Raw genomic sequence first — 27,327 nt, 5'->3', positions numbered from 1 at the left:
GAAACCGAGGCCAGGAATCCATGCGTCTGGCAGTATGTCATACTCACCCTAAGCTGTCCTTTTGGAGTGTGGCACCCCTGGAGGCCCGTGTGCAGTCCTCTATCTTATAGATTCCAGAGGTCCGTGACTGAGACAGCGGCTCAACGATGAATTCCAGAGGGAGCCTGTTTCCCAGGTATCCCTGCTCCCAGCCCCACCCACTGAGAGGCCTAAGATACTCCAGTCCCTGCAGCCCCTCCTTCCCCACCAAGACTTTGTGGTCCTTAGCCAACACTCTCACTGCCTGTTTCCCTCCTCCCCTGCGCTGGGCCTGGGTCTGCCCCTTTCTAGGCCTGGCACCTCCTTCCTGCCCTCCCCCATCTTTTCCTCTCCCTACACTGCCTTTCCAGGGCCTGACAAAGGGAGGGAGTCAGCTCTCCCTGGCCAAGGAGAGTACTGGGGGCTAATGGGTACAATGAGGCAGAGGAATCTAATCCTCCTGCCAGTGGTTCCCACTTCCTGGGATGGTTGAAGGCTGCATGATGAGCTGGTATGAGGAGGAAGCCCCCTTTCCCAAGGGAGGAAGACACCCCAGTCCAGAGGAAGACTTGCAGAGCTTTAGAGGAAAAAGTGGTGGGAGAGTGGGTCCTCAGAAGAGTCTGGGAGCAGGGGCAGGCTCAAACTGTTAGGAGTTAGTTGGACAGATAGGGAGTCAGGGCTAGGGTCCCCAACAAGAAAATATGGAGTCAGGACAGCTAAAAGAAAACAGCACTAACATCCGTTTTGCTGCCTTTGCAGAAATGGCTTCTGTCCTAAAATAAGACAATTAACCACAAGGCATTTGTCCCTGTCACGGGCAAGAGGCAGTTAAGACCTAAGCCCCCAGATGTCAGCAAAAAAAGACCAGCACAGAGACATGAACCTCGTAGGTAGACAGGTACGTTACCAAAGCCCTGACTGGCATGACTCAGCGCACCCTGATTGCTTAGGATAGTTGCTCATGAAAACCCCTCAACTTAGAAACTCCGAGGGCAACCCACTCGGGCCCCCTCCCTCTCTGGGAGCTTTAGACTATCGCTCAATAAGCTCTGCTTTGCTGCGCACCACTCTGCATCTGGTCTACCTCTTCATTCTTCGAAGCGGTGGGACCAAGAACCATGGGCAGAGAAATCCTGCAACAAAACCAGATACAGGCGTTCCCAGGAACGGTTAGATTGGTTTCTCTGGGACCCAGTTTGGTGACAGCGTGGGTATGTGTCTCTCTGTTTATCTTGTGAAGATAATTAAAGATGGCGGAAATGCAGAAAGAACATTCTGCCCCATGGCTGGGGCGATTGATGCTGGCTACCAAGAGCCCCAGGACTCCCTGAAGCTGTGGTGATGTTAAATATGCTCTGTTTAGAGCAGACAGCCCCCCTCTCCCAGAGTTCCAAGACTGGTCATTTTGTCTGAGAGCCTTTGATCTGCATCCCCTACCCCCAGCCCCTTCCCGCCACCGCCCCCAGGCCAGGGGTTAATCATTCCCAGCATTGTGTACACAGACAAGGACCAGAACTTTGTGGATCTTTCCTCCTGTCAGTCCTTATCTGAGCAGCCCTGAGGAACTCCAGGCCACCTAGGAAACTGGCATGTTGTGTTAATTGGATAATTGCAAGTCCCCTGGGATCTCCTTTGAGGCCTTCTCTACCCAAAGCATCAAAATATCAGCGTAAGTGCCAGCCTGGTTCTTGCTGCTCAGAAGCGTTCCTTCATCTGCCCTAGGCCGGGGTGGGGAGAGGCCTGTTCTATACAACCCTGTCTGGGGCAATGCAGTCACCGACCAGAAAGCCCAGGGCCCAGGCCCAGAGCCCCTCCCTGTCAGCCTTCTCTCGGAGTTAACCCGGCCAGGTCTACCCTACAGGCCAGCAGGGATTTGGGGAGTTCAGGAAGGGCTCTCAGATAAGAGGGGTCAAATCTACTGAAACAGAGACCCTGAAGAGGAAGGAAGTTGGCCCCCCATGGAAGCCTATAAAAGAGGATCCCAGGGAGTACTGTTGGGTGCTCCTCTGCACACCAGTGGGGCAAGGGGGGCTGAGGAACCCCACTGAGGTCATTTCCCTGCACTTGCCCAGAGCCACAGGCCTTTTGAGCCAACGTCTTGTCCCCACTGCTTGTTGGCTAGCTCACCAATGGTGGCAAAGGCCTGGCCTGGACAGGATGACCTGATGGCTGAGCTTGGCCATCTGGTTTGCTCTTGTCATAGCCAACCCAAGCAGGCACACCCTGGGTGGGCTGCCCAATTGGGCTTTTGAGCTGGGGAGGCTGGTGGTAGACCCTTCATAGCAGAGTTTGCTCGCTGGTCTTGCCCAGGTGGCTGATTGGCTTTGCCCCCAGTGGGTACACTCAGCTTGTCAGCACTACCACTTTTTTTAAAATCGGGCATCTACTATAGTCAGAGCCTAACGCCATATGCATTATCTTATTGAATCCCCATCAGGTACTATTATTCCCATGGTACAGATAAGGAAACTGAGGTTCGCAGGGGCTGCCTTGGTTCTGGAGCACACAACTAGCTAGTCTGTCTGGCTTAACCACTGCTTTCTATTGCCTTCCATAGGCCTCAGCCTTTGACCATGTAATACTCCCTATAAGCACAAGAGAACATTTTCCAAATATTTAGATAGACCCAAATCATGCAAGAAGCCCGGACAGTTGGGAAATTTCTTTTCATAGTTGAGCAGCTCATTTTCAGAAGAAACAGAGCCAACTTCTTGCACCCCTGAGGGCCCAGGACGGAGGCAGACACCTGGGCAGGGCCACTGGGTTCCTCTCAGGAAGCCGCTGGCCATCTTCTTCAACCCCTTCTCTTCCAGCACCTCTGGGAGGTCAGGAAAAAATGACTGAAGTGTTTGTCCCCTCTGGACAAGGATGCAACAAAGTCCTGGGACCAACAAGTTTGCCGTGCCATGCCAAATGCCACACCATGTCCTGTCCTCCATCACTTTACCCAGGTGGCTCCCTCTGCCAAGATGCTCTCCGCCTTGACCACCTGACTCTCCATTTAAACTTACTCTTCCATACCTTAAGAGTTGACCTTGAGGGGCTCTTAGGTGGCTCAGTCTGTTAAGTGTCTGCCTTCAGCTCATGTCATCATCTCAGAGTCCTGGGATCAAGCCCCATGTAGGGGCTCCCTGCTCAGCGGGGAGTCTGCTTCTCCCTCTTCCTCTCCCTCTGTGCTCTCTCTCTTTCTCAAATAAATAAGTAAAATCTTAAAAAAAAAAAAAAAAAAGAAACTAGTTGACCCTGAGATAAGGACTTGGGTACAGGGAGTTTATTTGGGAGGTGACCCCGAGGAGCATGGAGAGGGAGTAGGAAGTGAGACAGGGAAGGGAAGGCAAGGCCCTGCGGCTGTGTTAGTGAGCAGCTCAGTCAATCCCACTGGGCCCCCTGAGAGACTGTGTGAAGCATACCTCAGGATGAAGTGGTGAGGAATTGGGGCTATTTACCCACCAGCTTCTGCTGCTTGTTGGCTCGAGGGTTCTTCCTGTGGCTTTAACTCCCTGACACTCCTGGCTTATCCTGAGCATGGATTGAGCAACTCTGATACGAGTGGGCATCTATGGCGTCCACAATAGCACCCTTCAAGATTTTTCCCAGGCAGGCCCTCCCTTGGTGTTCTCTCCCAGGTGACCCAGGCTAACCACCATCAGGTGGATTGGCAAGTCTTCTTAATATATGAATTAGACTTCCTGAGGCCTGGGCCACATTGTTGTTCTCAGTAGCCCTGGTGCCCAGGGCTGAACCTGGCACTCGGGAGAAACGTTCCACAAATGAGTGGGAAGAGTACTTGGCAAGTCACAGTACCCTCTGCAGTGCCCAGGAGGGGATGGGGCAGGACTCAGAACAGTAAACATTGAATTCCCAGGCTCCCCCAGCACTCCAGCATCCCAGCATCGAAAGAGCCCAGGTGAGGGTGGACAAGGGGTCTGGGGGTTGGGGTGGGGGTAGAAGTGGAAGGAGAGAAGTGAGTCACAAAGAAATTTCCAACCCAGATTCCCAACACTCTCATGGATTTGGGGGGCGGGGGGATGATCTCATGGAAGTAGATCACAAGGTCAGAGTGTCAGTAAAACCAAAGCCTGCAGGAAAAAAAAAAATGAGCCAGCAATTAATTATACACTTGGCCACACTTGTTTTCTGGACTTAGATCAAAATCAGACTTGTGGATTCTTGGCCTTAGAAGTGCCTTTACAACTTGTCTGGTTCCACCCTTCCCTGTCCACTTTCGAGGGAGAAACCTGGGCCCTAGAGAGGGAAATTGGCTTGTCTGAGGTCACGGAGGTGAATCCCAGTAACCCAGTGAGAAGCAAGGGTGGCCTAATTCTCGTTATTCTATTCTGGGCTCTGGGCTCATTTGCATAGTGGACCAGGTGTCACCTGCCCCGGTATTAGCACTGTGGGTCTTTCCCCATCGGTATGGCTAAGTGAACACACCTGCTGAGCATCAGGTCGCTGGGCAGAGTTTCTGGGGGTTCTGATTCAGGCTCTCCCCCTCTTACCCCCAGAACTCCAGAAATAAAACCCCTAATATAGGTTGCCCCTGAGATCCAGAATTGGTGCTTCCCCAGGGGTCCTGTCCAGTTCTGTTCACAGTTGCGGCAGCCTGGGATGGGCTGAGGGAGTCTGGCCTGGGCGGCAGGTGACTCTTCAGCCAGCTGCCCTTGCCTCGCTTTCCAGACGCCAGACGGTTAGGTTCTTCCCCTAAGTGCTGGAGCCGGAATGTACAAGCCTGAGGCTGCGTTCTTCTCTGACAGCAGAGATAAGCTGGAGGAATGGGAGCGGGTTTGAGGGAGGAGTCGGTACCAGGTTGTCAAGTCTCCGGGCAGCCAGCTCTCAGGGAATGGTATGCAGAAAAGAGGCCTTCAGGTGGTGGGGACCAAGACGTCTGAGTGGACTCTGCTGACATGGCCGACCTGCCTATGAGGAGATGATCTTCAGGGAACAAAATAGTCCTGGGTTGAGACTCATGGTACTTTCCTACTGAGGCATTCCTCAATAGCAGTTAAGTTTTCAGCATAACGATTTGTAGAATGCTTAGAATTTTTAAAAAATACCACTTGAGATTCTGTGAAAATCCATAGTGGGTAAAATCCCACCCGAAAATGAGCGCTCAGACTTTAATCGGCCACTTTATTTGGCATGTAGGAAGTCGGATAAGACAGTATGTGGGCTTTTTTTTATAAAGCACATTCTGGAATTTATTACAGCCTGAGGCAGCACATGAGTGGAAAGGTCCTGAAACTGGGACAAGATATTGGGTCGGCATTTTAATGTTGCTACTTTTTAAATTGGTTACAGTATCTGTATTCTTAAGCTTCTATCTCGTATTTTTCATCTAGAAAGTCAACAGATTGGTTCAGGCTTAGGATTCAGCACACACATCCTCCATCAACTGCGCATGCCCCAGGTGCTCAGTATATGAAGCGGGGACTCAGTGATGAATAAGACCTGGACCGTGCTCTTCGTGCAGTTCTCAGTCTAGAGGGGGTGGAAGACAGAGAAGAGTCACCAACAGTGGGAGATGCTGTCTTGTCACAAGAGGCTGGAATGCGGACTCTGTTAGGCCAGGGCGTGTGTCTAGCTTGTTCGCTGCTGCTCTCAGTGCCCAGCAGTATAAAACGCGTGTTTTTAAGAAATATTTGCAGAGTGAATGAGTGTTTATTAACTGTGTCTTCCCCTTCTTTGGTTTCTGATCAGTTACATTGCCTTTTTTGGGATTTTCCACAGAGCAGTGATGGTTTGCCTGTGTATTTATTCAGATTTTCAGTACGTTAAAGAAAATCCTTCCCAAAGCAAAAGCGTTTGAGTTCCACAAACAAGATTTAGAATATTATAGAGCTTGGATGTTGTTTATTCCCCATTGCCACAGCAACTTACACACACAATAAGACTTTGTTGAGAGGAAAAATGCATGCTATCCAGTAAGCATATGAGCACGTGCTACTTACCATGGAAATGCAAATCCAAACCACAATGAAATACACCTGTGCACCCACCAGAATGGCCAAAATTAAAAAGCCTGACAGTACCAAATTTTGGGGAGGATGTGGAACAACTAGAACTCTTATATGCTGCTGGCGGGACTGTCAAATGGTACAACTTTTTTGGAAAACTGGCAGTTTTGATGAATGCTAAGCATACATCTGCGTAATGACTCAGCAGATGCACTCTTTATACTCAAGAGAAATGAGCGTATATACCCACCAAAAGAATGTTTGTAACAACTTTATTCATAAAAGCCCCAAACTGAAAATAACCCAAAGGGCTATAAATAGGAAAATGAGTACATAAATTATGGTATAGTATGCTATAGTCATACAGCGGGTTTCCACACAGTCACAAAACAATAACAACAACAACCCAGATGAATCTCACAAGACACTGCGTTGAACAACAGAAGGCGGGCACAAGAATACATACTGTATGGTTCCATTTATGTGAAGTTCAAGAACAGGCAAAACTAATCCATGGTCAGAATAGTGTTTATTTTTGAAGAGCATCCCAAGTACATGACCCAGTAGGTGTGAACTGGAGGTATGACAAGACATGGTGGGTGGAGGGAACGGGCAGTTCAATATGGCGGGAGGCTAGCAGGGGCCATGGTGGAGGAGTGTAGGGAGAAGCCATTGGAAACATTATTTGGGGTCATGTCATAAAAGGCCCTGTGGTGGTCATTAGAGCTATTTGCCACATGTGTCAGCTTTTCTCCCTCTGGTCACTCAGTAAGATTGTACTTCCTGGCCCCTTGTGGTTGAATGTTTCCATATTTTTTTCTGGCCAATGAGTGGTAACAGGAAGCTATGTGCGTCACTTGTAGACAATGTATTTAATTGCTGGTGTGAGACCCTCCAGGGCTCGCTCCTCCCCTCTGGCACTGGCAGTGTTAGGGAAGGTGGCTGCTATACCAGCCTGGGCCCCTGGGAAGACCGGAGCTCCCCTGATGCTTCTGTGCCTCCACTGGGGAATAGACAAGAAGTAAGTAAGTGAATAAGATAATTACAGATTGCAGTTAAGAATTATAAAGGAAATCAACAGGCTGATGTGATATAAAGGAATTGGGGAGGCGAGTGGGGGTGGTCATGGGGAAGGATGGCTTCATTTGCACTGAGGCCTGGGGATGAGATGGAGCTGACATGCAAAGGGTCCTGGGAATAATGTTCCAGGGAATAGCATGAGCAAAGATTTGGAAGCAGGAAAGAACCTGCTGTGTATGAATCACAGAAAGCAGATCTTTGTGGCTGGAGGATAGTGGGAGACGGGAGAGGTGGGCAGGGATGTGATTACACAAGTAGGTTGTGTTAAAGGTCACTCTAGTTGCTTTGTCTATGGTAGGCAGGAGTAAAGCTGGACTGCTCCATGAGGGGGGTGTTGAAAGCATCCACGGGGGAGGAGATGATGCTGGCTCAGGAGTGATGAGAGTGAAAGTGAAGATAAGTGTTCACATTTAAAATATGTCATGAAAGTGGAATCCACAAGACTTGTTAATGGATTGGAAGTGAGGTGTGGTAGGCTGAATCATGGCCCCCAGAGATACATGTGTCTCAATTCCTGGAACTGGTAGATATTACTCATATGGCAAAAGGAATTTGCATATGAGATTAAGGTAAGGATCCTGAGATGGGGAGATTATCCTGGATTATCTGGATGGGCCCCGAATGGAATCACAGGTGTCTTTATAAGATGGAGGCAGAGGGAGAGTTTACCACAGAGAAGACGGCCACGTGGACACTGAAGGAAGGTGCTATGCTACTGGCTTTGAAGATAGAGGAAGGGGCCTAGGAATGCAAGGAACAGTGTGGAAGCTGGAATGGCAAGGAAATGGATTGTCCCCAACCCCTCCCGAGTTAGTGTGGCCCGTCTGGCACTTTGTAGTTGGCTCAGGGAAACAGATTTCAGAATTCTCACCTCCAGAACTCTGAGAGAATAAATGCGTATGTCATTGGTGTTTTTATTGTGGTAAAATATACATAACCACACGTATTACTTTAACCACTCCTTAGGTGTACTATTCAGTGGCATTAAATACATTCATAATGTTGGGTAACTATTACTGTTATCTATGCCTGAAACATTTTCATCATCCCAACAAAAACTCTACCCATTAAATAATAACTTCCCTTCCCCCCCACCCCCAACTCCTGGTAACCTCTTTTCTACTTTCTGTCTCTATGTTTGTCTATTCTAGAAACTTTCTATCAGTGGAATTGTACAATATTTGTCCTATATCGGGCTTATTTCACTAGGCATAATGTTTATGCCAAGATCCAACGTGTTGTCGCATTTATAAAAATTTCAGTCCTTTTTATGGCTGAGTAATATTGTATGTCGTTTTAAGCCACCAGATTTGTGGTGATTTGTTATAGCAGCCATAAGAAACAAATACATGAGGGATGAGAAATAGGTATCAAGGATGATCTCTAGGCTCTTGGAGTTGAGGACTGGATGGACTGAGATGCCATTTACGGGGAAAGAGAAGTCTAAGAGAGCAACAGATTTGCGGTAGGAAAATCACAGGCTCTGTCTTGGTCATATTAAGTTTGAGATGTCTGGTAGACCTATGGAGATGCTGCGGGAGATAACAGGACATCCAACTGTGGAATTCTGGGGAGAGGTCAGAGCTGGAGTGTTACATTTGGGAGGCAGCACCGTATAGATGGTGCTTAAAGCCCGCAGACTGGTTGAGGCTACCTAAGGCAGGTGTGTAGAGAGAGAAGAGAAGGGGACCAAGCCAACATTTGAAGGTGGAGCAGAGGAAGACGAATCAACCTACCAGGCTGAGAAGGAGCAGCCAGGGAGGTGGGAGAAAAATCAGGAAAATTTGGAATCATGAAAGTTGAGAGAGAACAATGTTTCATTAAGGAGGGCACAGCCAACCAGGTTTTGACAGACTGAATAATGGAGGACATTTATGACTTCGACAAGAGTACGGTTTAGTGGCGGGAGGGACAGAAGCCAGAGAGGAGTGAATTAAGGGCATGAGAAAATATGTACTGGCCTTCTAACTATTTGGAGAACTTTTGCTGTGAGTGGGAGCAGAAAAATGGGGCAAAGTAGAGTTCGAACCTTTTATAAGGTGGGAAATACTGTTGTAGTTATCTACAGCTATCCAATAAGTTCCCTCAAAACTTAGTGGCTTAAAGCAACAGTTATTATATTCTATTCCATGATTTTTGAGGGTCAGGAATTTGGTCATAGTGTGGCTGGATGTTTCTTTTGTTGCCCCTGCATTGACTGGAGTCACTGGTAGTATTCAGCTGCTGAATGGGCTGGTTTTGAGGCTTCAAGATGGCTTTACTCATGGGTCTGGCACCTGGGTGGGGCTGACTAGAGGGCTGGACTCTGCTGAGACTGTCAATTGGAGTGCCTACATGTGTCCTCCCTAGCACGGTGGCCTCAGGCCTCCAAGAGGGAGTATCCTGTGAACAAAACAGAAGCTACATGGCCTTTTGTGACCTACAGTTAGAAGACACATAGCATTACTTTTGCTGTACTCTATTGGCCAATCCAGCCACAAGCCTACTCAGATTTAAGGGGAAGGGACATAGATCTCATCTCTTGATGGGAGGACACTCAGAGAATTCGTAGCTATGCTTTAAAAGCCCCACAGATAGAAAACATGTTTGCAGTCTGGATGGGGACGTAGCAGGAGATGGGGAGAGGTGAAGGATGCCGAAGAGAGAAGAAAAACTGCAGGAATCGAGTCCTTTGGAGGTCATGAGGGGACAATACTCAGAAGGCTGGGCATTGGGTGCTTTTCCAACTGGGGCAGGAGAGAAGAAAGACATTGTGAGGACAGATGAAGAGTGAAAAGATGAGGCTCTTCCCCTCTGATGACATCACTGTGCTCAATAATGTACAGGTCATTATGTTACAAATCATCAGCTGAGGGAAGGTATTGAGGCGGGTTGAGAAGAAAAGGTACAAAATAGTAATTTCAGAGACTTGGAATGTGAAGTATTGTTTCAAAAGGCAGATTTTAACAGTGATGGCTTTTTGTCATCACCGAAAATAGTATAGATTGTAAGTACATGATTATTAATCCTTAATAATATATTAATAACAAAATTACTTTTTTGGTGATTATTAATTATGCTGAGTGTCTTTGGAACCTATTTGAGATACTCTAAATTCTAGGAAGTTGCTGACCAATTCTTTTAGGTAGGAGCCACATGATACTATATTTCCATTTTGTTTCTGGAGGAACTGGCATTAATTTCATAAGGTAAGTCTGAGAAAGAACCCAAGATTAGAACTCTGAGTTCATTTCCTTTTTTATGGGCAATTGAGAACATGGAAAATACCTGTTTATTTTACTTGAAGAGGATATTTGAAGCATCAACTTCCGAGAGTGATTTAAAAAAATTATCTGGCAAGGGTTGGTCTTGAGCAGAGTTATGTGGTAGATGATGTCATTTTGCAAGTGATGCTTTCAAGTGTTGAAAATATTTTTGTAATTATTGTTCTGGAATTGCTTTCAGAATGAGTTTTTCACACACACACAAAGCAATCACCAGGGTTACTTTTGTTTGTTCAATTGTTCACCAAAATATTTTATTAGTCACAATCTCATAACTCACCCTATTTAGTGTTGGATATTTCCAAAAATTGAACCTCTATGAAAGTAAAGAAAATTTGTCAGCAGTAAGGATATCCCAAATAAGGTGAACCAGGCTTTGCTGAGACTTTCCAAAGGGGAGCTCTGAGGATGTTTAGAGCAGCACCATTGCAAAGGTCCACACACATAACTTTATAAAATCATACCGTGTTAGGAGAGCTTGAGATCCTAGGGGCCCCCAAACCAAACTTATTAGCTGTGCCCACTGACATCCCCTCTCTCCGGTATCCTTATATTTATTTACCAGTTGGATTTCCATCCACTGTAGGTCAAGCTTGACCCTCTTCTCCAATACTCTACAAATTCACTTCTTTACTATTCAGCCCAATCAGGAATGTATTCAGCAGCAAGTTACAGAAAACCCACTTACTAGTGGCTTAAACACCTCTGTTTATTTTTCTTATATACAGAGTCCAGAATTAGGCAGCTGTTGGTATCCCTTCAGCCACTCCATGATGACAGAGACTTCTTCTGTTTTTAGGCTCTCCCATCTTCAGTGCATTTCCTCTATCCTCCAGCTTGTTGCCTTCTGGTCGCAAGATAATTGCTGTCACTTCAGGCATCATATCCAGACACTGAAGGCAGGCAGAACGGGAAAGGGTGAAGGTGAAGCCAGCCGCATCTCCCTTCTCTCAGGATAGAAGAAACTTCTCCAGAAATCTCCGCAGCATACTTTCCCTTAGGCCTCATTTGGTTAGAACTGGACCATGGCCACTCCTACCTGCACAGGAAACTGAGAAGTTGGGGAATAGGATTGTCACAACTGGTGTAGACCATTAAGATCCATCACTGGGGCGGGACACATTGGTTCAGCCAAAAGGTTCTGTTAACAAGGAAGAAGGGAAAATTGTGTTGGTAGGTAACTAATAGTGTCGGCCACAGTTGTGGTGTGCTGATTTTACTTCAGAAGCGGCTCTCAGTTCTCCCTACCTCTTTCCACTGGCTTAGCTCTGGTCTTCAGGGTCTTTTAATTTGGCTATCAGAGGCAGCCTCTGAACTGACCCATCAACTTCTGGCGTGACCCTCCTCCATCCATTCTCCATCAGCTGCCAGACTTACACTCCTAAAATGCAAGTCTGATCATGGCACCCCATAGATAAGAACTTTCACTGGCTCTCTCGCTACTAATGACCTCTCTTCCAAGCTTGACCTTATTCCTGTCCTCCTCCCTACTCGGAAAACTCTTACTCATCCTTCTAAACCAAGTCTAAATATCCCTTTCTCTGGGAAATCCTTCTTCCTTTGCTCTTGACTCTAACAAAACTACTCCCTTCATTTTGTTCTCATATATCTTTTTTTTTTTTTTAAGATTTTATTTATTCATTTGAGAGAGAGAGAGAGAGCACAAGCAGGGAGAGTGGGAGAGAGAGAAGCAGGCTTCCTGCTGAGCAGAGAGCCTGACGTGGGGCTTGATCCCGGGACCCTGGGATCATGACCTGAGCCAAAGGCAGATGCTTAACCGACTGAGCCACCCAGGTGCCCCTCTCATGTATCTTTTTAACATATCAAGAATAATGCCTGTTATATAACATTACAGAGTTATTTGCTCAGATGTCTGTTTCTTGCTAGATTATATTATCCTTAGCGGCTAGCATAGTACCTAGCACACGGCAGGTGCTTATGGCAGAGGGAGCTACTTGTTCCTTAATATCTATTCTCACCCTCTTTATCAGTAAAGGAACTCTGATTTTTAGTTGAGCCTATGGTGACTTTGAATAAAGACCAAATATTTCAACCTCCTTTATAGTTCATTGAAGCCATGGAACATAAAACCTGGAGCTAAAGCAGCCATGTTGGATCATGAGATGACTTTGTGAATAGAAGTTGTGCATAGGGGATGGGAAAGATGAAAGGACATGGGTCCTTGACATGGTACATAACGCTTTATTGGCCTAGGTTTGCCTTTGGAATTTCCAGTGGGAGAGAGGAAAACCTCTTTTGTTTGAGTCACTATTATTTTCAATTTTCTGTCTCTTGTAGCTAAGCAATTTTAACTGATAGAAATATATATATTTATAATTATATATTATTATGTTAATATATATTTAATATATGTTATATATAATTATAGTTATATATAATCATATAAATATATAAAAATATAAATATAAAATATTATATATAATTTATATAATATAATATGTAACTAGTACATAAATATACAATAAATGTAATAATTATATCAACTATATATTATATAAGCTACCTGGCTTATATAATATAAAAATATAGTATATATGTGTGTGTTTGTGTATACATGTGCTTTTATTTTTACTATTTATTTTAAAGATTTTATTTATTTGAGAGAGAGAGAGGCAGAGACAGTGACAGAGATAGCGAGAGAGAGCACAAGCAGGGAGGAGAGGGAGAAGCAAGCTCCCCACTGAGCAGGGAGCCCGACACGGGGCTCAATCCCAGGACCCCAGGATCATGACCTGAGCTGAAGGCAGACGCTTAACTGACTGAGCCACCCAGGCGCCCCTGTATATGTGTTTTTAACTGAATTGGTTGAAATACAGTTGGCTGAAACCTAGCATGGCTTGACAACTGTAGGCCCATAAGCAACATCAGGTTCTCAGATATATTAGCTATGTATTCATATATGTTAAGATATGTGAATACTAGGCAGGGCATGCCTCCCACATCCCCGTGGTCTCATAGCCGACTGAACGTGCCCGGGTACACTACCTAACCGCAAGCACGTTAGCATTTGTAGCCACTTGTCCTAGAATGAACTTTGCTTAGGTTATAAGGAATGGATTATTTAACAGCTTCTTGCCAAGTGTTTGGCTGCCCATTTGCTCTTCTGATGTCTGCCCGATTGAGAGAACCATTTATAAAGGGAGGAAAAGGTCAGAATAAAAACATTTCAGTCAGCCTCTAAAAGCAGAGCTCAGTCCCTGAGGGAAAGTCGCCTCTCTCTGGTGGAATTGGCATTAATCACATACATGCAATGGCGGGACCAGGGCCAACCATTTGTGGGGATGGGGGTGGAGGGGTTGTCTCTGGTCATGGGTTGGTGTTTTCTCTGCTGGGAAGAAGGCAGAACTCTTTCCCCCACTCCTGAATGCCACCTCTGACCCAGATTTGCAATCAAATGTCATATTGGACAAGTGGGCCAGCACTTGGGGTCTGAAGATTTTTTAGTAGAAATTTTCACTATTTTGACATTTGAAATCTGGTATAATGTAAATGAAGGACAAAATGTCTATGGAGTTTTGTAGGCCTTACACCAATAGGTTGCGGGGGGGGGGGGGGCGAAATCACCTCAAGGGGATTATCAGAAATAAAGACCATCTAGGGCTCTTGGCTCAAGAGGGCCTTGCCATTCACACGGAATTATCAAAAGCAGTACTAAAGGGCACAGCTCAAGTCAGGAGGTCTGGGTTCAAATCCTGACTTCCCACACTCTAGCTGGGTGACCTTGCCAAGCTGCTTGGCTTCTCTGTCCACAACAGACCTGGTGTGTGCTGGAGTTGGCTTGTCCCTGTCAGAGGGCTGGGGGTTCGGATGTCTTCCCAATTGTGTTCTCTGACACCACGCCAGCTATGGTGGAAAATCGGCGCATCAGGTCTCCCCCTGCTGACCCTTACAGAGTATTAAACATTTACCAGCAACCACTTCACATTTCCGCATTGTGCAATGAGGTTGACAACACCTATTGCATCTAGAAGTTGAATTGAAAGGACTCATGGGAAGCACAAGTGATAGCCCTTAATACGTGTTGGCGTTCTAATTCTTTAAGCCATGTAATAATAGCCCTATCATTGTTGAGAATATTCTTTGGGAGGGGTTCAGAAGCAAGATTTGACTTGCTCTCACATTGGTTGGCACAACCATTTAGCCTCCTGGTATCTGTTTTGCCCCTGGGGCTTGACTGTCATGGCAGCCAGTCAACCTGCTCTGAAATTCGAGTTCTAGAACTATGTGTCCCGACTCAGATAACAGGCCAGTGGTGGCAGAGTGATGCCAGAGTTTCGGAAGAAAAGCATGTGCATGGTGCATAGGAGTAGGGGATGTACCTCAACCTGATTGTGGGGGAAAAGGGACCACAACCAAAGGATGTTGGGGTACAAAGGGCTGTAAGAAACCACACAATCCAAACCCTTGTTCTACAGATGAGGAGACATACACTCTCAGATGGGGGCTTGGATTTTCCTCTGCTGTTGTTGTTTCACTCCCCCCCCCTTTTTTTAAAAGATTTTGAGAGTGAGCAAGCATGAGTGGGGGGGCAGAGGGTGAGGGAGAAGCAGACTCCCCACCGAGCAGGGAGCCCGACCCTGGGCTCGATTCCAGGACCCCGGCGTTAATGACCTGAGTGGAAGGCAGATGCTTAACTGACTGAGCCATCCAGGCACCACTTCCTTTTTTTTGGTAAAGATTTATTTATTTTAGAGGTCGCATGGGGGGGGGGGCAGGCAGATGGAGAGAGAGAATCCCAAGCAGACTCTATGCTGAGTGTGGAACCTGATGGGGGTTTCAATCCCACAACCCTAAGATCATGACCTGAGCTGAAACCAGGAGTTAGATGCTTAACTGACTGAGTCACCCAGGTCCCCTTCTGGTTTCCTTTTTGACCAGGCTAATGCAATCACTGTTTTGAAGAGATATCTGCATCCCCATGTTCACTGCAACATTATTTACAATAGCCAAGATATGGAAACAACCTATTGATGGGTAAATGGATAAAGATAAAATATATATGTATATGTACACAGTGGAATATTATTCAGCCATAGAAAAGGGGGAAATCCTGCCATTTGCAACAACATGGATGGACCTTGAGGGCATTATGCTAAGTGAAATAAGTCAGGCAGAAAAAGACAAATACTGTATAATCTTACTTATATGTGAAATCTAAAAGAAACAAACTCCTAGAAATAGAATAGATTGATGGTTACCAGACGTGGGAGATGGAGGGTGGAGGAAATGGGTGAAGATAGGAAAAAAAAAAATTTTTTTTTTTTTTTAGAGAGGAGGCATCATATTCCACATCAGAAGTTTTAAGCTGCCTTTGGGCAGGATCATAGCCCCATACTTTGCATTCAGCCAGCACTTAAATAGCTACTTTTTTTTTTTTTCTCAGTGAATCTCTCATGAATTAGTCAATTTCCATGAATATGGAATGACTTAATAGATGTCATATTAAAATACAAAAACAAAAACCAGTATATGAGATGGTCTAAAGGCTGGAAAGATACAACACAACCCAAAACGCCAACAATGTGTGTCTTTGGATGGTGTTAGTAAGACGAACCTGGCTTTGAATTCTGGTTCTGCTGCTTACTGGTGGTGTGACCTTAGGCAAGTGCTTCACCTTCTGAGCCTTTCTCCTTTGTGAAATAAGAAGGCAAGCCATTCCTGTCCGCCAATGGGTTGATGTGAGAATTGTGAAGGGAAATCTATAAACTGCATGTCACTATCTGTTACGGACCCTCTACCACTAAATCAAAGAACTGTCCCGGACATTCGTCCCTCAAATCAGAGGCCCTCTGATGCTCTCCCGCCTCTGGATATTTCTTTGATTTCTGGTGCTTTTTCCAAAACGTAGACCTGGGAGAAAAGAGCTCATGATGTCAGGAAATCTAGGGACTTTCAATGGGAAAGGAGTTGAAACCAACGGTTAAGTGAGGTTTCTAAGTCAATCTCACTGGGAAGAATGGGCTCGGATCTTGGAACTGTGAGGGAAAGTATGCCTTAAACCTGAAAGTTGCAGGGCGCCTGGGTGGCTCAGTCGTTAAGTGTCTGCCTTCGGCTCAGGTCATGATCCCAGGGTCCTGGGATCGAGCCCCACATCAGGCTCCCTACTCGGCGGGGAGCCTGCTTTTCCCTCTCCCGCTCCCCCTGCTTGTGTTCCCTCTCTCACTGTCTCTTTCTGTCAAATAAATAAAAAAATTAAAAAAAAAAAACCAAAAAAACCTGAAAGTTGCATTCCTTTTTCAGGGGGGAGAAAATATTCACCTTTTCAGAGACAGCAGAGTGGAGAGGACACAACCAGACCATACTCAAATCCATATAAAGCTTTTATTTAAAAAAGTCCTATAAAATAATAATAAATGCAGATTTCCCCATCTAGTGTAGATAAGAAAGCATATGAGGCTGAAAGGCACACATTAATTTAAAATTTCATCACAGGGAGTCTGATGACCTTTTGTACCCAATGTAAAAAAAAGTCCTTAAGTTGCTCTTTGGAATAGCAGCATTTAAGGTTTTCCTGTCACACTTGTTTATTCCTTTGGGATGTGGCAGTGAGGTCAGGGAAGAAATGTTCCTCAGAAAGTTTGGTTAAAACCAGTCAACTCCTTTGAATGTTTTCATGGAAATATCAGACAACCATGAAAAGCTAAGGATGAGGGTCACACTGAAGGTCTAGCTTTGGTAAAGGATACAGAGCTGTACTGGGCAGCAGACAGGTAAAATGTGACATCCAGGAGCATTATTTTCATGTAGGGCCTGACATACTCTTAAAGACCTGACTTAGGTTCTAAAATAATAGAGCCCAAGACTATACAGAAATGACCAAAACCAAGCTGAACAGTATGCTCAGCACCAGTTTCTATACAAAACATTTCAAACTAAGGTCTTTATGACGTGGACCAGATCTGCCAAGTGCCTAAGCCACGCCCAAGCTTTAAGCGAGGCCTCGGAAGTTCACCTGGTGCCTGGGGAGTTTCATGAGCCTTCAACTCTAAGGAGAGGCTTAAAGAGGAATTTCCAGTAACAGCTTCCAGCTCAGGGCTTGGGGTTCCCTAGACAAGGCTGTCCTAATGTGTCTCTTAGAGCTGTGGAAGATCTCTGGTCTCAAAAGAAAGCAACAGGTGATGTTTTGGGGCATCTGAGCTCTGGCCAGGCCCCCAGAGTTTTGCATCCTAAAAGAATTTCAAAATGGAAATGGAGCCTCTGCTTTACCCTTGCAGCCCAAGTCCCTTCTGTGGCAGCAGAACATTCATAAAAACATAATTAAATACCATCTGATATTTCCCTCTATCCCGGATAGCACTTCTTTCCTTCTCAAAACCCACTCCTCTCAAAGCTGACAAAGCAAAGCAGAAAATGACAACTGAGGCAGTGATTACCTGGCTCATGCCCATGTCTTGAGGCAGACATGACAGAGCAAAAAGCAGAGAAAACAGAAGTCTGTTATTGGCTCCTGATTTACAAAATGTACACAGAAGCCAGGGGAGGCGGGGAGCCATCAGCCCTTGAACTTGGTGGTCTTTGAGAATGGGCTTGTCTTTCTCTCCCTGACCAGCTGGGAGGGAGACCCCGTAGTAAGCCCCGACGTGGGGAGGTGGTTTTTATAAACAGAACTGGACCCATCTTCCTGAGCCCCAGCTCAGAGGAACAGCAGTTGAGACCTGCAGCGTCGTTGAGGAATGGATTTCCCTGTACCTCTGCATCATCCCGTCATCCGGAAAGACTTAAAGGCGGCTGAGGGACCCTCAGGAACGCAACAGGCCTTGCAGGTGGTAGAAGTAACCTGAGGGGACCAATGTCCAAGGCCAGACGGGGCAGTAGTCACCTCCGCGGAAGTCACTGTGAACTGATGACCTTGAAGTTCACTGCTCTGACCCCTTGTCACCAAAGAGCACCAGGTAACTCCACCTCTCCCCTCCCCACCCCCAGGCCTTGACCTATAGGGAGAAAGTCTATGTGTGTGTGGGGACTCCCTCTGCCATTTTCACAAGATAGGAGCTAAAAGTGGTTCTGTTAGGAAAGACAAATTACTTTTTATACCTGAGTTAAGGAATAAGATCCGTCCCTGGCTACCGTGCTTTCGACCTTTCTGTCTTTTGCTGACTTAGCAACAAAGCAGAGAAGCATTCTGGTGACTTCTAGCCATAGACCTGCAGGGTCTGCAAGTCACAGAACTGTAGCTCCATGCTGGGCCACAGCGCAATCTTTGTCTACTAGCCTGTTTCCCACCCACCCATTTTACAGAAAAGGCAACTGAGGCCCCTTCCATCACTGGTAGGACAAGGTAAAGAAAGGAAAAGGATATGGTAGGCAGTGTGTCTGAAATGGGATGAGGATCCTCATCTGAGTGACCAGTGGTGAGTATGTGCTGTCAGTCTGCAATGTGCACACCGTGCGAGCCAAGGATCCCATCTGTCCAGGAAGGACCATCCTTGGCTCACCCTCTGTGTGTAGGCAGGTCAGCTTTGCTTCATTCCTGACCACCAGTCAGCTTGTGGAACAGGTCCTCGTCAAGGGTCTCATTCTGGTCCTTAGACCGAGTGGACAAGAAAATGTAGCCACCGATGTATTCATGCACGATCTTGCAGTCCGCACTCAGGCAGGTGAACGCGATGGAGACATTCTGGTCAAATTCGATTGCCACCTGGAAGAGGAAGGCACAGGTAAGCTTAAACACTTCAAGGAAAATGAGGGAAAAATCTGCCTTGTGAAAGGGACACGTGGGTGGCTCAGTCGTTAAGTGTCTGTCTTCGGCTCAGGTCATGATCCCACGGTCCTGGGATTGAGCCCCGCATTGGGCTCCCTGCTCGGCGGGAAGCCCGCTTCTCCCTCTCCCACTCCCTCTGCTTATGTTCCCTCTCTCACTGTCTCTCTCTCTCTCTGTCAAATAAATAAAATCTTAAAAAAAAAGACAAAAACTGCCTTGTGATGACCCCAGAGCTGAGGACTGCTTAGGTGGCTTATAGATGATTTCCCTCCCCTCCTCCCCCCAAAATCCACAAAAACCTCACCCAACCAAAAAAAACCCCAATCACCACTTCCATTAAACCCTTACAGCCAACAAGTCTTTGCTCTCTGTGCGCCCTCTAGTGGTCTCAACTATGCCGCACACCTGGCAAAACATTCCAGCTCCCAACACACATGCTTATTTTTGGTCGCTCATGTTTAGATATTAAGAACTTCCTAAGCACTCCCTCTGTCAAGGGGCAGGGTGCTTTGCAGACTCTTTAATGGAGACTAAAAGGCTCACCTGAATTTTCCTACACCCAACAGCCCTGCACCCCTTCCCAGCTCAAAGTCATAAACTCTAAACACTGGAAGAAACAGATTTCACTGGTTCTCAACCTTGGTTGCCCATTGGAATCACTGGTGGACCTTTAAAAGCTGCTGCCAGGCTCCCACTCCCAGAGACTGGGATTTGATGGGTCTGTGGTGTGGTCCGGGCGGCAGGGTGTTAAAGCTCCCGGGTGATGCTAATATGCAACAAGGTTTTAGAGCCACTGCCTGAGAGGTCACCTAATCTCAAACTTTTATTCTATAAATGGGTGCCCACATGGTTAACAGCCCTGCTGAGAGGAATCCACAGTTCTTTAAAAAAAGGTGTGAGTCTCCTCCCATTCCTCTAGGCTTTCTACTGGAAAAATGAGAAAACGAAGGAGAAATGAGAATTCTAGATCAGCAACATCAGAATGTTTTTTTTTTTTTAAAGATTTTATTTATTTATTTGAGAGAGAGAACGAGACAGAGAGAGCATGAGGGGGGGAGGGTCAGAGGGGAAGCAGACTCCCTGCTGAGTAGGGAGCCTGATGTGGGACTCGATCCTGTGACTCCAGAATCATGAGCTGAGCCAAAGGCAGTCGCTTAACCAACTCAGCCACCCAGGCGCCCCATCAGAATGTTTTAAATCAGTTGGATGCTAAGGTGCCTCTGACTAGATCTAGAATTTCCCATGCTATAGCCCTGGCTTGACCTTAGCCCCTGGGGTGCAACTGCAGTTGATGGGAGACAGAGGGTTTGGGGGCTCCTTAACTCAGGAGGCAAAGCTTTACTTAGTCATCCCTGCTCACGTCTCTTGCTTCTCTAGCAGTTTTTCCCTTTGGGGGCTGGAATGCTCTCCAGGTGGGCAGTTGAGCCTCTGAGTCCTCGACAGGTTAGACCTCTTGGCAGCCAGTCAGATGAAGCCTTTTTGGAATCATTTTGGATGACAGCCCCATCTCAGACAATTTCTGCTAAGCAGCTATCAGCATCTTACATAATCCTATGCTGAGTTGAAGGAAACTAATCAAACTGCTCAGCAGTTTTAGAGTCTGTATGGAAAGTCCAGATGGAGGCTAAGCCAACTTGTGGTGTTAATTCAAAACCATTTGGCCTGTACTTGTTAGTGAACTGCCCAGAACTGCCTATGGTTAGTTTAGCAGACAACAGGCACACGCTTGTGGTTTCTGAATTCTACATATATGAACAGAGTAATCTACAACTCTGATGGAACACACATTTATAGCCTCAACACTGAATATACAGAAAACTTTTAGTGTACCTGTCGGATTTCCCAGTTGACGTTCCACTGTTTCATATTTGTGAATCTCCATGTTGTAATTGGAATCCCAGTGGCTGCATCGATTCTAATCAACCTATTATATGAAACTCCCAGAATATCATCTTTCTTGCTTCCTTTAAATCTAAAAAAAAAATTAATATGAATTAAAAGAGGCAACTGCTTCCTATAATACGATGGTCATTCATACTACAACCTCTTGAAGATAATAGGAACATTTCTAAATGATATCCAAAGAATGGACAGCGAGGGATTAACTTTTCTACAGAAGGGATTTTTTACTGTGATAGGAAGGGAATATGAAGAATGGAGAGAATTGAGGCTGTCCTGTAGACATCTTTACGTGAAAGTGACATCAGAGGAAAGCAAAGTAAGAGAGGGTCAAGTCAATGAATTTAAAATCAGCTGTGTATGCAAGGCACCCTTCTAGGCACAGGGAATACATTAGTGACCTAATTGGATAGGAAATGTCTAACTTCATGGAGCTTGTATTCTAGGGGGGAAGAGGGTCATGAATAAGTGAAATATATATGGCAGGTAAGATCATGGAGGAAAATAAAGCGTAGAAGGGGGACAGGGAATACTGGCAATGAGGTGGTTACAGTTTTGAAAAGCAAGTCAGGGAAGACTGCAGCGAGAAAGGACATTTGATTAAAGATGTCTGTGAGGAACGAGTCCCATGGGTATCTGGGCAAAGAGCTGTAGGCAGAGGGCACAGCCAGTGAAAGGCTGCAGCTTTCTTTTTCTTTTTTCCTTTTTTTGGGGCATGCTCAAGGACCTGTCAGGAGGCCAGGGTGGCTGGGCACCATAAAGGAGGGGCAGAAGTTGTGAAGTCCCAGAGCTAAGGTTTTATAGGGCCATTGTAAGGATTTGGCTTATACCCTGCGTGAGCCAGGAGGCCTTCAGATGGTTCTGGGCAGATGCCTGCTATGGTTTGACTCAGGTCTTAAAAGGATCACTCTAGCAGCCAACTTGAAAACTTAGGGGAACAAGGGGAGAAGCAGGGAGCCCAGGTAAGTACTGTGAAGAGAAGGTGTGGAAGATCGTTACGAGCAGCCAATGTGTTTGGGCCATTTGTGAGAGGACAGTGTTCTTTATTATTTTTTTAAAGATTTTATTTACTTATTTGAGATAGAGAGTGAGAAAGAGAGAGAGCGAGCGAGTGCAAGCTGCAGGGAGGGGCAGAGGGAGAGGGAGAAGCAGACTCTTCGCTGAGCAGGGAGCCCCTATGTGGGGCTCGATCCCAGGACCCTGGGATCATGACCTGAGCCGAAGGCAGACGCTTAACCGACTGAGCCAGCCAGGCACCCGAGAGGACAGTATTCTAAAATTAAAGAGTTCTACATTCTAGACTGAGAATAAACTGGGCTCCAAGAAAGGCACTTAGAAACAAACAGGAAGTGAGAGAGGCAAGTGAACATTATGATCACCTGACAAGATAGTAGGTGAGGCCAAATTCAGGTAGAGATTGCCAGGCCTGGATGAACCGCAGCTTGGCTTCGACCAGCGGCATCTGGGCCACATTCTGGTGGGCTTCTAGAATCCGGGCTGCCAGCTAAGCAGAAGTGGAAAATGTTGAACCATCTTGGCATACACTTACTGTTCTGTAATCATCCCTTTAGCTCAGATCCCCAGTGAGAAAAATAAATGCAAGGCCCAACTGCAACTCTACAAAGACAATTCATTCCCATTCATTCATCCTCTGTTCCTCTCTGTCCTTCTATAAAACACATAAATCACTGAGGAGAAGAAGGAACAACTCTAAGGTTCATGGAAATGGAGAGTTCTGGGTCCCTCTTTCTGGGATATGTATGGTGTCTGTGGACAATGGTTCCTCTTATATCAGTTTATCTGTGTAACTTTTAACCCCCTCTAATGGAAGCATAATTTACATTTTTAATTTGTGGGGATTTAATAATTTTAATGAAATCTGGGACTACTGCCATGTTCAGTTAGCGGCAGTCAGCTCTAACAAAAGGAACAATAATTTCTTAACATCGTCTAATACTGAGTCCATAGTCAAAAATCCCCATCAGCCGATTTTTCATGATGATGGCCTCGATCATTTTAATTCCTCATTTTACCCCAGAAAATAGAATTTACTGCAAATAATTGCTCCAACAAGATTAGCAGTACCTGCTTTGACTTGTGTTTTTTTGCACACCGAGGTGACACAAAACATTCAGGGTTCATGTCCATGGTTTCAAGACTGGAAGCCACCTGAGATGCTGAGTTCCGGTTTTTCATCCTCAGAAATGAAAGGATGTTGAGGACCTCTGGCTGATAGGAGCTGTCTGCCATGGTTTTGCCCTTCGATGCCAGGATGCAGGCAGCCATCCATTGGGCATACTGATTCTCCTGCAGCAAACATCAGAGGGCTGAGACACAAATTCAAGTGCAAAGCCACCCTGCTGGGAACAGAACAGGACGTGGGCTTTTCATCTCTACAATACACGAAACTGTCACCTACCAAGCAAAGAAAGATGTGAAGTGCCACATATTCTGAGTGGCTGTCAATCACCTAATTTAACACCCAACAAGAGCTCTTGAGTCCTGGGTTGAGTTTCTCTATGCTAAGGGGCTAGAGAATAGGAACGTCGGTTGTGATCCATTCCATGCAGAGAACTTTGCATTGAAAGATGAACCAAGGACACAGGAGCACCATGGAGGACAGACAGGTGAAAACCCAAGCTACCTGACTGCCTTCCTTGATACCTATTTCCATGTTCATATCATGTCTGATCTCTATAACAGAAGGAAGGGAGGAAAAAGATCATGAACTGATTTCCCATATTATGTCTACCCTGGCCTATCCTTAGTAAAGATTCTAATCCCAAGGGAGGAATCAGGTCCACTGATGGGCTCTGAACCAGTCAATGGTGACCTCTATTGCTCTTGAATGTTTGTGTTCATTTTTTTTTTTTTTAGATTTTATCTATTTATTTGACAGAGAGAGACACAGCGAGAGAGGGAACACAAGCAGGGGGAGTGGGAGAGGGAGAAGCAGGCTTCCCGCTGAGCAGGGAGCCCGATGTGGGGCTCGATCCCAGGACCCTGGGACCATGACCTGAGCTGAAGGCAGATGCTTAACGACTGAGCCACCCAGGTGCCCCCGCCCCTTGTGTTCATTTTTTACCTCAGGGAGCCAAGAGGCATGGTGCTAGAAGCTGAGGGGATGCAGCCGAAGAGAGGAATTCTTCAGAGCAATAGTTGGTGTGGTGCACTGAATTACTGACCTCAGTCTTCATCCTCCTGGTATCTATAGTTTTTGCCATGGGATTTTACAGTCTGTCTCATTGGAGCCAGAGTATAATTTCCCACCTCTTGTCTTTGAGCCCCACCATGGACTTGCTTTAGCCAATGGAATGTGGGTGGAAATACAGTGTACTACTTGCCGGCCCAAGCTTTAGGAGGTCTGCCTGTTTGTAATTCCTCTCTTGCACTTCTGCCATCGCTGTGAGCAGAGCCTCCCCAGGCAGCCTGGCACCCAGAATAAATACAAGGGGCTTAACTGTGAGCCAGGAGCCAAGCCTAGCCAGACCTACAGCTAGCAGCAGATCCGTCCAGGTGACGTGAGGCTGGATCACCTGAGCCCCGGCCTACTCGTCGATGTTTCAGAGGCAAATGTTTATTGGTATATGTCGTTTGATTTTGTGGTTGTTTGTTACAAAGCAATAACTGACCGATGAGTGTTCTCATTGGAGAAGACATCTCAGCTGGTTTGTCCTTAGGCTTAAGAAAGGTAAAGGGACTTAGCATTTTTTTTTTTTTTTAACTTACATGGTCACATCTCAGATACACTTCATTCATACCATCGGCAACAGGGATTAGTAACTTGATTCCAAATTTTCTCCCTGCTACGTTGACGTCTGGCACAACTTCACAGCCTGAATGATAAAAGGCAGGGACAAAACTGAGTTCTGAGAAATCTGTTATATAAATTAGGTGTGCATCTAAAAGAAACACTTTGAACATAAGCCCTTCAGATTTGGTTTTCCTCTGAAAAATTGAGGAGCAGGCAGACAACATTAATTAAAGGGTAACTAAATAAGACTCATGAACAATTCACATGGATAAGAGAAAATATCTTGTTATGATTTTCTTAAGTATCTCATCAACTGAATTCATTTTCCAGGTCGATTTGGCTATGCTAACTCATAGTAACATGGAGCTATGAATATTAACTTTTAAATAAACCAAAGTAGAGAGAATTCTCTTACTGTCGCAATGATAAGGGAATTGAGTGCACTGGTTAATTAAATATTTCAGTTAATGGAGTTACCAGCACACTCACAGCCACTTTCAGAAATTAGAACAGAAACTAAAGTGACATTGAATTAAACAACCATTCTGGAATTTAGAAAGCTTTTCAGGATCCTACAATGCCTCATGTACTACATGGATGACACCAATTACCACCACTTTGTAGAACTGGACACACCGGGGAAGAAGGGACAGCAGAATGCAAATAATCACATTTATCACACCATATTCCAGGCTCCTGCTCCATGGGGAAGGGCGCTGCAGGCAGGCTGCCATGTGGAAACCAGTGAAATAGAGAGGTTCCTCTGGAAGTAAGCCCTACTTCATTGGGTAGGAGGTTGGCTTTCATGGCTGGGTCATGACAAGCCATACCCAGATGTAGGACTCTCTTACCTCTAAGATTTAGTTTTTCTACTGGTTCTCCTTGCTCAAGTTCCTTATTTTTAAAGTAGGCTATAGATGTGTCTTTAAAGATGAACCAATACTGTTTGAAAGCCTTTAATATTAGCTTCTTGGGCCTGCAAGTTAAAGTACAGTAAGCATTTTAACAGCCATCCAGAAACGTAGGGACACATCGCAAATTTCAAGTGGCTCGAGATGCTCTAGAAACCTGTTCAAACAACATACTCTTCATTGTTGAAAGTAATTTTTACATTGCTAACTCGTTTCTAAAAACTGAAAATGGGGTTTTTAATAGATATAGAAGTTAATGCAGAATCTCAGGATTAAGACCACTTTGGCTTTGCTACTGCCTCTAACATGGGACCCTGGGGAAGACACTTCCCTGCCTGGGCCACGTGTCCTGCGTCTGTGTGATGGGGACAGTCCAGCCTCCAACTCACAGGGGACGAGGTAATCTCTGAGAGTGCTTATCACAGCACCTGGCATAACTGAAGTGCTCAATAAATTATTATAATTTGAGAAACATCCATGAATCTGGGACATCTGTCATTTCAGTATACTTCTTGGATCTGAAAAAGCTGTCCACATGGACAGCACAGCTTTCAAGGTATCAGGCATAAACACTAGATCTAAAAGTAAGAAACCTTTTCTGTAGTTTCCTCTGATCCTTAAGAGAAACCACCACAGAATTCCCAGTGAGTCATGGAACTCACAAAAATTTACAGCTAATCTACATAGACTCTACTGTTACTAGAAAAAAAAAAACATTTTGGGGGGAAGATCCCCAAAAGTGAGATCTGTGGGGGCCAGAACACTTTATACTCTGGGCTGGACAAGGTTGGTAGTGCCAATGGTAAGTCTCAGTTGGGCCATTCAAAATAGAAAACGTGAGAGCGAGCTGGGGAGTAAGGAAAGGGGGTACAGCTGGGCAGAGAAAAGACAATATGAGCTGTCCGTGGTTCCGTGGAACAGTGCTGGCCGTGGGGGTGAATCAGGGTCTCTCACGCTACAGCAGTGGATTTCTGCATTCAAGGACGAGAGAGAGGAAGCCATGTGTTAACCCCACTCGTACATAATTTGGGGCAACGTTTTTTTTAAGATTTTATTTATTTATTTATTTGACAGAGAGAGAGCACAAGCAAGGGGAGCAGCAGGCAGAGGGAGAGTGAGAAGCAGGCTCCCCACTGAGCAGGGAGCCCGACGCGGGGCTCGATCCCAGGCCCCTGGGATCATGACCTGAACCGAAGGCAGACGCTTAACCAACTGAGCCACTCAGGCGCCCCTGTTTCCGAGTTTTAAAGGTGTGCAGACAGCATTATTATTTTTTTAACTTTGAAGATCTAATTGGCTTTATGAAGTGATTCATAAATTGGGCAGCATCCCACCTGGCAAGTAGAGGGGAGCTCTGAGGAGGGGTACAGAGTGGAAAGTTGTCATAGGAAGGAAGGTGGGGCAAGGAAGTTATTAGCAAAAGAAAGGACTGGTCCAGGAAAGGTCACCCTTCCATGTGGGGAAGGGCAGGAGGTCTTATTAGGCGATTACCTCATCTTTTGGGAGATGGAGGGCCCATGTGACAGAGGACCTCATTGGTGCTGATCAGAAAATTCCCTTCTGACCGATTAAGACTCATTTCTGGGGGAAGCTGAAATTGCAGTTAGGTTAGGTATTAAGCCCTAGTTTGGGGACTTGGTCTAAGCGATGCTGTTTTGGGCCTGTGGTTTTCTTTTTAACAGTTCCCGTTTTGAACAGACTCTCAGCTTAACTGAGAGAGGTGATC

The 27,327-nt window shown here is 45.8% G+C and overlaps 1 protein-coding gene across 2 annotated transcripts in view; it reads right to left on the bottom strand.

Annotated features, from left to right (window-relative positions):
- Positions 1-11,006: 11,006 nt before the first annotated feature.
- Positions 11,007-27,327, bottom strand: part of FERMT1 (FERM domain containing kindlin 1) — a 40,102-nt gene continuing 23,781 nt past the window's right edge. The window contains exons 10-16 of one of the 2 annotated variants that reach the window (XM_036095823.2): positions 25,542-25,666; positions 24,666-24,772; positions 23,022-23,243; positions 22,316-22,440; positions 20,868-21,009; positions 18,772-18,974; positions 11,007-11,366 (exon numbers count right to left, since the gene is read on the bottom strand). In XM_036095823.2, coding sequence (XP_035951716.2) covers positions 18,801-18,974; positions 20,868-21,009; positions 22,316-22,440; positions 23,022-23,243; positions 24,666-24,772; positions 25,542-25,666 — 895 coding nt within the window. In that variant the 3' untranslated portion in view covers positions 11,007-11,366; positions 18,772-18,800. The other variant, XM_078056954.1, reaches the window with a different exon arrangement.

The sequence above is a fragment of the Halichoerus grypus genome, chromosome 10 (assembly GCF_964656455.1).
Source record: "Halichoerus grypus chromosome 10, mHalGry1.hap1.1, whole genome shotgun sequence".
NCBI lineage: Eukaryota > Metazoa > Chordata > Mammalia > Carnivora > Phocidae > Halichoerus > Halichoerus grypus.
This window is presented reverse-complemented; position numbering and strand designations above follow the sequence as displayed.